Source organism: Crotalus tigris, unplaced genomic scaffold (genome assembly GCF_016545835.1).
Source record: "Crotalus tigris isolate CLP2741 ecotype Arizona unplaced genomic scaffold, ASM1654583v1 scf7180000018693.663989, whole genome shotgun sequence".
NCBI classification, from domain to species: domain Eukaryota; kingdom Metazoa; phylum Chordata; class Lepidosauria; order Squamata; family Viperidae; genus Crotalus; species Crotalus tigris.
The window spans coordinates 229,525-243,947 of NW_024097152.1; the positions used below are offsets into that span (position 1 = coordinate 229,525).

General features: G+C 49.1%; 1 protein-coding gene across 1 annotated transcript in view; it reads right to left on the reverse strand.

The window, feature by feature from the left end:
• The window catches only part of SLC9A3R2 (SLC9A3 regulator 2), a 92,746-nt gene that overhangs the window by 9,861 nt on the left and 68,462 nt on the right, over positions 1 to 14,423 (reverse strand). Inside the window, exons 3-6 of the mRNA XM_039355575.1 lie at positions 7,743 to 7,925; positions 3,589 to 3,742; positions 1,060 to 1,103; positions 323 to 382 (exon numbers count right to left, since the gene is read on the reverse strand). Of these exons, the coding sequence (XP_039211509.1) occupies positions 323 to 382; positions 1,060 to 1,103; positions 3,589 to 3,742; positions 7,743 to 7,925 (441 nt within the window). The remainder of the gene's footprint in view (positions 1 to 322; positions 383 to 1,059; positions 1,104 to 3,588; positions 3,743 to 7,742; positions 7,926 to 14,423) is intronic.

A 14,423-nucleotide genomic window follows, 5' to 3' on the forward strand; every position in this document is an offset into this window, starting at 1 on the left:
CAAAGGACTAGAAGCTAAAAAGCGATGCTGGAAGGAAGAGTTTGGAATGACTAATAAAGAAGAATAAAGAAGACAAGAAGATAAAAAGATAATAAAGAAGAAACAAGGAGAAGGGACAGGACCAAGAAAGGCCTCTGGAGGAAAGCAGGCCAGCCATCATGGGACAGCAGGTGGAGGATAAGGAGAATCCTGCCTTGGGCAGGGGTTGGACTAAATGATCTCCAGGGTCCCTTCCAGCCCTAGGATTCTATGAGAAGGATGAAATCTTGGTGATTTGCAAATCAGTCCTTGGCCCAGATGAGGAGAAAGGCTGCTTCTTTACCTCGGCCTCCTCAGGACTTTGGCAATCGCTGTGGGACGAAGACACGGATCCGCCATTCAGCTGTGAGGGATGGAAAAAGGGGGCATGATTAGCAAGAGACACGCTGGTGGCTCCCCGGGTGGGGGAAAAAAACATTTATTGGTTAGAGAAAGCACCTGGAGGGCTTTGCGAAGGTAGACATCTTGCTCAATTAAAAAAAAAAGAAATTGGAAAGGAGAGACACTTTAGGCAGATAAAGAAAAAGGAAAAACAGGCCCTTGCCTTCTTTTAGAGGCCTGGTTTGGACTGCATACCAAGCCATGGTTTGTTGAACAAACAACTGCAGACTGGCTTGACACATCATACTAGGACATCAAGCAAAGGCTAGGCTTAGGTTTACTGATTGTGCAAAGCCAAAGACAGATGTGTAATATTATGACTCAGTGGTGCCATGAGGCTGAACTAGAAAACCCCGAGGTCCCATACAGCCCCCGAAGGCAATAATGCTGTGATCTTAGCCCAGTGCCAAATATCAGCCACAGCCAGAGAGTCCCTATCAAGCGTCTAGAGATGGAAAGCAATACGGGATCAGTTTCCACTGATCACTTGTGGTCCTCAGGGTCCAAATCCCCAGGCCCTGGAGTGGGAGAAGGGGAGGCCAAATGCCCAAACTCGCTGGCTGGAGAGAATGACTAGGCCAGAAGGGTTTTCAAAGTGCCCCCCCCCAAGAAGAACACCCAGCGCTCAACGCCACCTACCTGTGTTTGCACTGACCCATTTGTCATAGGTTGAGGAACTCCCCCTGCAGAAAACACAGAAAGAACTCCCATGAGGAACCGTTCCTATGAATCCCTCACCCTGTGCAAAGGATTGGCCCCCTCTGGGTCAGATAGCCATTAATTCTGCAGCTGGTGGGGGGGGGGGGAAAGGACCCAGCTTGTCAGTGTCAGGTTGTGGAGAAGCAGAAGAGCTCCACCTTGGATCATAGCACAGGACAGCCCACCGTTAAGTGAGAACAGATCACAACGGTTAGTGCAGGGATAGAGAACCACCAGGAAGTCACTGGTCAGCTAGACTGGGAAGGAACAACCCACCAACCCAACCAGCCCAGAAAGAGGCCAGTGGGGCTCTCTGCCTGGCCTCTCAGGCACAGTGTGGCTGTGTCCATACAGTCACCGCTCTTCAAATCAACTTGGGGAAGTCTTTACATTGATTAGCATGAAATGCAGAGAGGTTCTCTTTCGCCCATTCTGATCCCAACATGCACACACACATTCAAAGAGGTTCCGGCCATTTGCCCTTATGCCCAGGAAGGTTTCTCTCAGGGGGAGCTTTGATCAGGAGCACGATGCGGGAGGAGAGGGTTTGCTTTTGTGCAGTTGCCGCCTGGCAAGGCCAGGCCCAGCGTTGTAGCTGCTGCTCAAGCCCAGGATGGATCAGGGTTGCTGCTTATCGTAGTGATGATAAATGTGTTAGCTGTGCCGGGTGAGTTCGTGGTTCTGACTCTACTGAGAACTTATAGATTTTCCAAGAACATCAACACCCAGCAGCCAAATCAGAGTGGGCAAAGCTCCAGGTTCTGGAATCAACAACTCCCCAACTGCAGGGAGCTCAGATCCATCCCAGGGTGCCCTCCGGAATCTCACCTTCTCCCCCTTCCGCTCCCCTGAAGAGCCGGTGATCTGAACCCAGCCCACACCCAACCCAGGCAGAAACGGGGCCTGCTGCCTGCTCCAAATGCCCATTGAGCACCCAGCTGGCATCAGGCCACTGCAACCAGAAGCGACCTGCAGAACCACGAACTCAAACCTGCTTAATCTTGCAGGAAGCTTCCCTCTCCTCTCTCCCTGTGCTGACAACTACCCCGATGGCCCGGCCGTCTCCTTCGCAGCCCCTTGCCCAGAAGAAAGAAGGGCCACATTTGAGCCTGGCCTGCAGTGCTTGGAAAGCAGGTCTGAGCATTAGTGCTGGTTCTGCGCTCTGCCTGCTGCTGCTGCTGCTTGCAGAGAGAAGAGGGGGCTCCTTCTACGTGGAGCCAAGAAGAAAGCGTCTCCACTCCGTCTTTGGTTGTCCCTCTGCTCAACATCTAACACCAGCCACTTCCCTCCCTCCCCCATCCCCCACTGCAAAAATCTCCAGATTATTCCAAGTTGTTCTTTTGGAGTCTTTCTTTCCACTGTGAGCCAGAAAAGAGGGCAGGCAACTTCAATAGGAAACAGCTGTGCTAAAAACACAGAGCTCTCCATTCAGCCTGCCTGGGGGGGGGGAGAGGGTTGGTGGTGGAATCATGTACGTTGGGTGGAAGATATGATCTCTGCCCCCCTCCCCCCCAGGCAAGAGCAGGGAGTCTCTGTAGCAGCTGGTCTGTTTGAGACCCGGGTCTTGCAAGTCCAACCTTCTGAAGGACAGCCGGACACCTGCTGCAGCCCCAGAGGGGGCAGGGCCAGTTGGGGAACTCCTGGGACACGGTTAAGTGCGGGAAAGGGAGGCCTTCTGCTGCCATGTCCACTCTCAAAATGCCTCCCCCCCATTTGTCCTTATAGTTCGGCATCTGCCCAAGAGGGTGGTCAAGAAAGTCAAGATGGCAGCTGCAACCATACAATGTTCCATTCCTTTTCTTAATGTCTGTGATACCTCACCCCCCCCCAACACACACACAGATGCCCCCATTTTTGGGTGGGTTGCCCATTCTAGTCTAAGAGAATTAGCCACGGATGCTTTCAAAATCGGTTTACTTCACTTGCAGCCGCCAAGAGGCTTTGCTGAAATGTTGGTTCCCGTTCTGTCCATGGAAGGCATCTGGAGCTCTGGGGCTGCCCAATCGTGACATTCTGGATTTTTTCCAGCCAGTTTACAACAGCTATTCTGCTCAAAAGTGGGAAGGGATGGATTTAATTTACTTCTAAACCATTTATAGGTCCCCCTTTGGGCACATTTATCAGCTGCAGTTCTCGAAATGGCATGGCCTTTTAGACTACACAAGTGCTTTTCAAACATGGCAATTTTAAGATATGTGGACTTCATCTCCCAGAAATCACTGTCGGCTGAGAATTCTGGGAGCTGAAGGCCACACATCTTGAAGTTGCCAAGTTTTCAAAGCATTGGGTTATACCCTGCAATTGCATTTCTCACTTCTTCGGGGCTGAGTCCTTGCCTTAAAAAATAGATTTGGGGGTTGAGGTTAAGCAGTGTTAACCTACAAGAGAGCAGAGGTGTCAAGAATACAGCCTTTCTCACGAGCAGGAACTGCTCGTCTCCTGAGGCTGGCTCCTGGTGGAATCCCTCACCTCGAATGTGTTCTTCGGCAGGAGTGACACCAAGTTTCTTGAAATATTCATCTGTTGCAGGGTCCACTATCAGCAACCACGCTTCATTTTCCTTAGACTTGATGTGGGCCACAACTTCTGAATGCTTCATGCCTTCCACATTGATCCCATTGACCTGTAGGGTAGCCAAATCAAAAAGGAAGAAGCTGGTATGAAATGCACATTTGGGCAACCGAGTGCTTTGCACCGGGGGCTCCAATCACTGCAGAACCAAAACAGGGCAGCCACACCAGACAGAATAAAGCTTAGAGTAGAGAGAGTTTCCATCTGTCACCTTGATGGGGCTTCCTCTTCCCAAGACATCCAAAGGGCTGCCAGCAACAGAGTCCTCTAGGACTCTGGGAACTGAAGTCCTCAGAGCATGGAACACTAAGGGACTATTCTCTGCATCTCACCAAACTGTAATTACAAAATATGCCATAATACACTTGTACACAGGGACTCAGGGAGGAGATTATGGGGCCACTGAAGGAATATTGGTGAGCCACCCGTGGTCCGAAAGAACCAATTGCCCATCTCAGTGGTTACAAGCCACAGTTACCTTGTTCACAACTTGCTAATCAAAAACCAACCAGACCATACAACCCTGTCATGCAATATGTAGCCTGGAACATTGACTTAATTCCAATGATCTTCTTGCTGTATTATCTGCCCACACAGCTCTCAACCACAGCAAGAAGCTGGATGCCAGAATCTGAAAGAAAACCAGCTCTCAGCTTTAGTTTAATTTTTTAGAGGCAAATATATATATAGTGTCTCTCTGTGTATGTGTCACACGCATAAAGTATATGTACATTATTTTACACAGGACAAAGGATCAGACCAGCTCTGCTATGCTCAGAGGACTGTAAATGAGGATGAAGGCAAAATTTGCCCCAGGAGGCTGCCCATTTGTCTGTAGGCAGAGGCTAAATAACCCCTCAAAGTGGAAAGCAACCGATCATTAATCAAGCGGTATGCTACTCTTTCCTTTCCTGCATGCAGGGAGGAATAAACTACCGTGCATGAGAAATTAGTCATGCGTTTCAACACATGTTTGATCTAGGCACATTTATTCTGGAGGCTGTGAAGCTACAAATTGAGAAGGTTCTCCTAATCTGATCTGAATCAGGGCCCAATAGAACCTTTTGTCAGAAGTGCTGCTTAATTGCCTATTCTTTTTGTCCACTCTGAAGCAAATAATGAGCCCTCCCTCTCTCTCCCTTCCTTCCTTCCTTCCTTCCTTCCTTCCTTCCTTCCTTCCTTCCTTCCTTCCTTCCTTCCTTCCTTCCTTCCTTCCTTCCTTCCTTCCTTTTCCTTCTTATTGTAAATAAGAGCCCAGTTTGGGTTGTTGAGAGGGAGAAACCAGAGGCACATCCATGCCAGAGAGAGCCAGGGCGGGGGCAAATAGTCGGAGCCAGAGGCTGGAGGCATTGCCTAAGCCCTGGGAAGGCAGAGAGCCTTAGGAGGGGGCTCGGGCTGACCCCATGCAGTGAAAGAGGATGGGAAGGATGGGAGGAGAAGCAGAATCAGGCCCGCAAGGTATTGTAGCCACTCCCAATCACGTGGAGTTCTGCTCATCCTATGGGGCATGTTTCCTGATCTAGTGTACCTCACTTGTGATCAAAAACAGCGAATGCAGAATAACATATAATAAGTAACATGCTGTGAGGAGGGGAGCAGAGGAGGGAAGATCTGTTAAATGAAGCCGTGCAGCTGCTGCTGTCACCATACCTGGGCAAGGCTGCACCTGTTGAATGCCCACCATCTCTTCTTTGGGAGGAGATGGGAACACAGGACCTGAGTTGCAAATACCCCCAAGGGTCATTCCTTGTTGTGCTGGGGGATTCCAGCAAGACCTCAACCTTCTGGCCAGCCTCCATTTCCAGCCCGCTCTCCATGGCTGCTCTGGCTCCCTCCCTTCCCTTCAAGTAATCAGCGGGGAAGGGGGGCAGGACCCCTGCAGGGCCCCTCAGAGCTCTCCAGATGTAGCCCTGGAGATGCTGCCAGCCCTTCTCCCCTCCCGCCATCCTTGCGCCTGCAGTGTTTAAACAGGTGGCCCGGTGGGGGCTGCAGGAGGCTGAGGGGAACTGAAGGGGCCAAAAGAGCAAATAGGAGAAAGCCGCCCCTCCCTTCCCCCTCCCCGCCAAACCCTCCCAACCGGAGGAGCGGCCCATCAAACATTGATGCCAGTCCCGGACAGCAGGAGGCGCCCTGGATCGGGTGGCGACTCCACAGGTCACCGCGTCCATTTATGCGCCTGGGAAATGCGCCAGGCGTGCCGAATTAATTAATAGAGGCCGACGGGCAGGAAAGGAGGGCTTCTCTTTCTCTTCCCTCTCAGACGTCCACGGCCAACTCAGAAACCAGGAAACGGTCCGAAAGAGCCTTTTCTTGGGTGCCTCAGAGAAGGGGGCGAACGGACGGGCGTCTCCGCAGCTCAGGATTGAATCGGGGGATTCTTGGGGCTCTCCAAGCTTGGGGTTCACTTTCAGACATTTCCTTACCTGCACCAGTTCCAAAGTTCTGACAGTTGCCCACCCCTCCCCCAGAGTCACATGACTGCACTTGAGGCTCAGCTGAATACAGGTAGTCCTCCACTTACAACCACTCATTTAACAACTGTTTGAAGAAAGTAACTTATGACCGGTTTTCACACATAAGACAATTGCGGCCTCCTGGGGTCCTGCGACCACCATTAGTGACTTCCCCAACCAGCTTCCGACAAGTGAAGTCATCCTGGGGGAAGCCAGATTCACTTAACAACTTCAGTGACTGGCTTAGTAACTGTGGTAATAAAGGTCATAAAATGAGGCATGAGGCACTTAACAATTGTCTTGCTTAGCAGTGGAAATCTGGGGCTCAATTGTGGTCATTAGTAGAGGACTGCCTGCAACGTCCGGTTTGCTTAACAGCCCTGGTGTTCACTTTACAAACACCATATTCACTTAATGACTGCTGCAGAAAAGCTCATAAAATTGCATCAGTTATATGAACGGCTCGTTTTACAACTGTCATGACCTACGACTGTAATGGACAGGCTCCACTGCAGTTTTGGGTTGAGGATTACCTGTAACTAGTTGGGTAATGAAACATCTACAAGCAAACCAGTTCAGAGAGCCCCCAGGACCCCCCCACCCCCCGTGGAAGGTGGCCCCAGCCCAGGGCCTCCTCTTCTGCGTCCGCTCCTGCCGGGCTTCTCTCTCGCAGACGGAGAATGAGGCGCCAGCCCTTCCTGACCTATTCCTTGGAAAGGGAGACTTGAGGGTGCTCCCTGTGCCTCCTCTTTTAACTTTTTAACAGTCTCGTTTTAACCTTGTTCTTCATTCTGTGTTGATCTTTGTTTTTTTAACTATGCTTTTTACACCACTGCATGCAGTGGTGGGATTCAGCCGGTTCGCACCACTTCGGCAGAACCGGTAGCTAATTTTTTGTTGCCCAGGCCCAGAATGGACTTCCGGAAGCGGCATCCACACAGAGAACCAGTCGTTCACCTATTTGAATCCCACCACTGACAGTATGTTTTTATTATAAACTGCCCCGAGAAACTTAGATGAGATGGGCAGCATGGAAATTTGACAAATAAATAATCCTGTAAAGCAGTGGTTCTCAACCTTTTTAACCCCCAACCGTTCATAAGTTGAGGACTACTCAACCAGTCGTAAGTCGAGGACTACTCAACTGGTGCAGCACCATTTGCAGAATGGGACTTTTGGCGGGGTCAGCAGGGCAGAGACAGCCTGGACAATTCCTATTGGCTTTTGAAAGCCAATAGAATTAGACTCTATTCAAGAGAGACTATTCTATTGGCTTTCAAAAGCCAATAGAATAAAAGGGAGTAGGAAAAGGGGGGGGGAAATGTCGGACTGCGTGGTTTGGCGACCCCCGTGAAATGGTCCTTCGACCCCAAATGGGGTCCCGACCCACAGGTTGAGAACCACTGCTGTAAAGCCAAAGCTTTCACTTGATGCCAACTTTGGCTTTGGCTTCCTTCCACTTGCTAAAGATGATGTTGCATCAACAGAGTGAGCAAAAAATATCTCAAAGGTGTCTTGCAACTCGGACCGGCAATAATGTTGGGTGAATTCCCCTCCAAGTGGCAGGATCTTTTGCCTGCTTCCCAGTCCCCTCATTACCTCCACGAGTCTGTCTTGTGGCCGTAGACCCGCCTTGGATGCCGGGGAATCCAGATCCACCGAGCGGATGAACTGTCCAGGACGGGACTTCTCGCTGTGCAGGTTGAACCCGTAGCCGTTGGGCCCTTTCTTGAGATGACAAAGTCGGGCCCCCAAAGGCTCCTTGGCCTGCCCATTCACATCCTGGATTGGGGGGGGGGGGAGAGAGAAAAAGGCACTTTTTTCTTCTTCTTTGGTAACAAAGCAAGAGCACCGAGGAAGCGCCTTGCTCCAAGTAAGATCTGCCCGCCCATCCCAAGGGCCAGGAGGACAGAGTATAAACAGAGTCAATGGGAGGAAGCATAAAATCAATTCTCCAATCCCCCGTCCTGACAGAATGCATCTGGGGGGGGGGCTTTCTAAATGACAAAAGGATAGAATCAGGTAGGCCTGATCAGCTCAACAGCAACTCCTCCCTGCGCCTTACTGTACTGTATGTGGAAGACAACAGCTGAGGCTGCCCCCTAAGCAAAATGGGGAAACAGGGAAGGCATTTTTGATCCATCAGAGGAAGAGGAAAAGCCCCCATTCAGAAGGCTGGTTTATTTACAGGCACAGACCAAACTTCCATAGAACAATGAAAAACTGAATTACATATATTTGCCTTATAATATGAATAGAAATATACCAAATTTTGTTTATCCCATAAGGCTCCTTACAGACATCACGACTAAACACCATTGTGCAACTTGTTTGATTCTGCAGATTTATCCACTAATAAGAAGGAAGCCTCTTCTTCCATCGAGCAGCCATAGCGATCAGCAAGGGAAGGTGATATTGATTCAGAGCACCAAGCAGGGGATAACTGACAGTTATTCAGCAAAGCACTCCATGCCAGTTCAAGTACACCCTTCACATGGAGTGGATCCGATCCTAGACGGTCCTTCCAGAACTGCTATGGGTGGAGCACTGAACCCAGGAAGCATAAATGTTCTGTGAGGAGCAGAGAGGATGCTATACAAATATTCAGGATCAGAAATGGATCTTTAGAATCAAGAACATTGCCCACTCTGGGTCTCCATTCTTTGGGCCCCCAGTTCTCTTCCTTTCACCCTGCAGTGAGATCCACACATGAAGGTTCAGTTAAAACTGATTTATTGCCTAAGCCTCTGCACAGAAATCCTCTCAACTAAAGTCATCACCTGTTTAGAGAAATATCAGCAGCATTCAAAGGGGGCTGGACTACCTACTTCACAGGTATTTCACTCACCATCGAATTTTGCAATTCTTTCTCCTACGCTAAGACTGAAAAATAAATCATGTAAAACTAAGATTTGACCAGCTAAGGAGCAGCACCAGCCCAACTTGGTAGATCTCAAAAAACTCAGCTGGTTCAGCCTGGCTGGGATTTAGGGAGGAGACCACCAGGAGATTCCAGGACTGGCAAGTTGAAACAATATCCCAAAAGAACATGGCCAAGAAAACCAAACGGATGTGTCCATGAAGATACCAGGAGTTAATGCAGGCTGAAGGAGGCCAACAGGCTAAAAAGGTACCACTGAGGAAGCTGATCTTTCTGGGCAAGTTGGAACTTGGAGATACAGTCATTCATAGAACATAGAATAAGAGTTGGAAGGAACTTTGGAGGTCTTCTAGTCCAGGAGTGCCCAACCTATGGGCCATGGCCCACTACTGGGCCACGGCCTATTGGCCACCGAGCGTCATGAGTGGTTGGTTGGTGCATGCGTGGGTGTGCACATGCACAGCCCCAGTTGCATGAGCATCACTGCATCGTGGGCTTTCGTGGTCCCACTCACACGAGCGCTCACAGCCCCACTCGTGCGAGCAATGGATGTTCGTTGCACACGCATGCGTTCCCCCCCCCCAAACCATCCCTTCTTTTCCCCCTCCCCCTGCTCTGGGCCACCAACTCCGAAAGGTTGGGGAACTCTGTTCTAGTCCTACCACCTGCTCCAGTACGAGACCCTCTATCATTGCAGGCAAATCCCTGTCCAGTCTCTTCTTTGAAAGCCTCCAGTGATGGGGCACCCACAATTTCTGAGGGCAAACCGTTCCACTGGTTGATTGTTCTCACTGTTAGGAAATTTATCCTTAGTTCTAGGCTGCTTCTCTCCTTGGATAATTTCAGCCAATTCATACGCTTGCCGCCACAGGACAACATAAGGAGGCTCCTCCTAAGTCACCCATGCCCAGAAAATTTCCCCGCCATCCCCCCCTCCCAGCTTCCAGGAAGCGCTGTCCCCTCCAGCTGAGCTGGCCTCCTTCAGGCCCTCCTATCAAGCCTGGAGTCATCCCCTTTAAAAGCACCTTACAAATCAAGGCCATGCTGCAAAATTGGTTTGGCAGAATGAAGGTTTACTCCCTCCCTCCCTCCCTCTGTGTGTGTGTGTGTGTGTGTGTGTGTGTGTGTGTGTGTGTGAGAGAGAGAGAGAGAGAGAGAGAGAGAGAGAGAGAGAGAGAGGAGAGGGAGGGGGGAGGGAGGGAGGGAGGGAGGGAGAAAAAGAGAGGGAGAGAGCGAGGGAGAAACAGAGAGAGAGGGAGAAAGAGAGAGGGAGAGAAAGAGAGAGGGAGAGAGGGGGGAGAGGGAGACTATGTACTTGTCTCATCAAACATGGATAGTGTGAAAAGAGGCGTGCATGGCATATTGGGGTCTCTACTCCACCACCCAGACCAGGTCTCAATGAGAAATTTGTTCTAATTCCACATAATTCCTATTTTCTACTAGCTCAGGATGAGTTTTTTCTGAATATATTTGTTTCAAAATTTCAAACCGGGATGGCAAATACAGGACAGTGCAGAAGAATGGAGAACTTGCAGTAAGAAAAGACAGGAACACCTGAGATAATTTTGCTAACATCTGATAATGGAAAAGGTCAGGGAGTTCCAAAACAAAATCCGTTTTTGCCTTATTGATTATACAAAGGCTTTTTGCAGGCCTTTAAACTCTGGGTGCCCAGGGCTGTCTCACCTGCCTCTTGAAAGAGCTGCACGACTACAGGAAGCAGCTCCAGTCATCAAATGGAACACTGAACAATTAAAAGCCGGGAAAGGCCAAGATGGTTTACCGCCACTTTGTTTAAATCACGCGCCAAAATTCTGAATCAGAAGAATCAGAAATTGGGATTAAACTGCTGGGAAAACTTCAACAGGCTCAGAGATGCTGACGATGCCACTTGGATGGCTGGAAGCGAGGGAGACCTCAGCTCTCTCCTTAAGGATGGAAGGGAGAGTGCCAAAGCCGGCCGGTTGCTCAGCATTTAAAAAGCCCTCAGCGTCTCTCGACAGCAATGCCCCCTCGGTGCAAATGGACAGAGAGGAAGTTGAACAAGCGGCAGACTTTGATTCCTGGGGTGAAAACTTCACCGGGGTGGTGACTGGAATAAGGAGAGGTCTCTTGCTTGGGAGAAAGACTATGGCAACTCTGGGCAAATACTGAAGTGCAGAAAAATTAGTTGCTGTCCAGGCCAAGGTTTTCCCAGCTGTAATGCCTGGCTGTGAAAGCCGGAACATCAGAAAAGCCAACAAAGGAAGAAGGAAGACACTAAACCAGTGATGGCGAACCTTTTGGAGACCGAGTGCCCAAAAACTGGCCCTGCCCCCGCTCCACCCCCTGCCCCGCCCCCACTCCACCCCCCACCCCGCCTGCCGCATGGCCACTCACCGCCTCCAGGGCCCAGCAGCGCTATGGCGGTCATGCCCTCTGCCCGAGCCCTGCAGCATCAACTGTGCGCGATGGGGTGTGAGGGCAGAGTCTTGTCTACGCTGCCTGGCTGCCATGTCCTTGGCTGCACTGCTCCGCATGGGCCATGCTCAGGGGCGACTCTCCTTCAGGGGGGCTGCTGGAGAGGAGGGGGTCACGGGGGAAGGCGAGGCTGGGGCAACGGCACGTGTGCCCACAGAGAGGGCTCCAAGTGCCACCTCTGGCACCCGTGCCATAGGTTCGCCACCACTGCACTAAACTATGGCGCTGGAGAAAATGGCTGACAGCACCTTGGATAATCAGAGGGCCAAATCACCTGAGGCTGGACAAAGTCAAAAGAGGCTCTCACTGGAAGGATAAAGCTGAAACTGAAAGACTTTGCAGGCACAATGCAAAATTTGGAGTCAGTGGAGAAGACCCCGATGGTTGCAATTTGTTTTTTTTTAAAGGGCTGACAGAGGGAGAGAAGCCATTCTCAAAATGATTTCCACCAGGACATGTAGAGTCAAAAGCAACTGAGCAATAATGACCAACAGAATTGCTGTTCCAACTCAGTGGCCTTCGGGCTCTTTCCTCTTAGCTCATTCAAATATCATAAAAACTCCTCCAGGCTGCAAGCCAGCCAGGTGACTTCTTTCTGGAGAACTGACAGGAGGTTTGAATAAAAGTTGGGGATGGAGAAGTGGCTGGGAGGATGTACTTTGCCCACACAGAGTCCCTCCTAACCAAACACCTTCAGATTGTAGAAAGCAACTATATTTGGGAGATTTGCCTCTTTTAAACCACATTATACCAGGATATTATTCTATGCAAGTGAAAGTTCAGGCAAGTACTTCTAAGGCCAGTGTTTCTCAACCTTGACCATTTTAAGGCATGTGGACTTCAACTCCCAGAATTCCACAGCCAGCAATGCTGGCTGTGGAATTCTGGGAGTTGAAGTCCACATGCCTGAAAATGGTCAAGGTTGAGAAACACTGCGTCTAAGCCATTGCTCCAAGTTGTCACCAGCATGCCTTTATGCAGCAAAGGCTGTTTCTTAATTGAAGACAAATGTCCCCCCACCAAGCGAGCCCTTCCAGCCCACAAATCCCTCTGACCTGGGCCACTGCTTGAAACCAAAACCTCTAACCAGGGGCTCCTGCAAAGCAACAGATTCATGTAAACGGTCTGCAGCCTGGTTCAAATTAGCCCCAAGTGGCTATGGAAAAATAAAGAACAACATGAAAGCAAAAACTGAGGCACAGTAACAATAAGGGTGCAAACTGAGGGGAAAAAACTGCTAGACCAAAGATGAAAAGGTATCCAAGTTGTTTTTCATTCTTTATTTGTCTGCATAAAATGTTTAATCTAAGCCCTATTTCCTCTTCTTTCTTTCTTTTTTAGATAGAACTCACGTTGGGTGCCTTAAGCAGAAGGTCAGAAGGAAACAAAGGGGCAGCTCACGAAAGCTCCTGTTTTTAATACAATTTGTTAATCACTCCTACGTGTTTTTAACCTGCCAGAAAGGAAAGCAAGAACCAAACAGCCTCTTCCTGTTGTCCATTACAGGATGGAATTGCCAACACCAACATCACCTTTCTTGGAAAGACAGAAGAAGACCAGCAAGCGTTGAATATACTTGCAGAGGTCACAAGGATCTTCCCCTTTCTCAGTTCTTTTTTCACACATATTTTGGCTACACCCTTTATCCCCCACTCTGACATTTGATTTCTTCCTTTAAGTGAAGTCTGATGTATTTGTTTCCATAGCACTTCACTGTTATTCTTTTAACCTGTCAAGATAAATTTAATTTTAATTTGTTTTCTATTATCCAATTTTGTGTCATCTGAACAATGGAGGTGCACTTGGAGGTTGCACTCCAAGTCATTACAAAAAAAGTTGAAGAGCACACCTGACTCCTCTCAAGCCTAATGAGGATTCAGGCTGAGCAAATTCCAGGTACAATTTTCCAGCCCACTTAGTTGCTGTGTTATCCAGCTCATATTCAACTAGCTTGTCAATCAAAATATATGAACGATTGAAAACAAGATATTTTATGCTTATATAATTCCCACAACCTATTTTGGAAGTTACTCAATCAAAACACTAAAAGGGAAGACTTGATCTTAGCAAATCCATGTTGACCTCTGGCGCTGCATAATTATCCAGGTCCTTACTGTCAATTTCTCTATGAACTGCTCTAGAACCTTTCCAGGTATTGGTCAGACTAATTATCCAGGGGTCCTTGAAACCTCCTGGAAAGAAAAGAGGCAACATTTGCCTACCTGTAGTCATTTGAGAGTTCTTAAAGGGTTAACAGACCCTCAGCAATTTCCTTCTGTATCCCAGGATAATCTTTTCCTGGAGATTTAATTCATGTAAAGAAAATATTCGCTGGCTATATTGCCTTTCATTTCGCATTTCAAACTTGCCACTTCATTCCATACTTCATAACTGCAACGCATCTTTTTGAAATCTACGTTCTCTTGCTTCTTCTTCCGCCCCCTGAAAAAGTCCCTGCAATGCAGAATGGTCCTTTGCAGGACTGCTGGTGGAAAAGCTACCCCCGTGGGCTTTGGGGGGAACAACCGTCCATTTCTCCCCTGGCCTCAAAGACTGAAAATGAGCCTGGTCAAAGATGAATTCTCCAACTCGGAGCAAGGCTTCAGGCAAGCCTCTGTCACTCTTTTCTTATAATTGAGGAGAATTTGTCCTACTAGATTAATTCCGTCTGGCCAATCTCTTTCTAACTGTCTAAAAGGCTGAGGGTGCTACTGGCTGCAAATCAATGATTTAAGGACATACGATCTTTGTGTTTTGGGAGGGGGGATGCTCTGACCGGAAGGGCTGGCTTTGCACTTTCGGGATTGGGCATAATGCAGAAGAGACAGAAGCGGAGAGGAGAAAAGGAAGGAAGGAAGGAAGGAAGGAAGGAAGGAAGGAAGGAAGGAAGGAAGGAAGGAAGGAAGGAAGGAAGGAAGGAAGGAAGGAAGGAAGGCCTT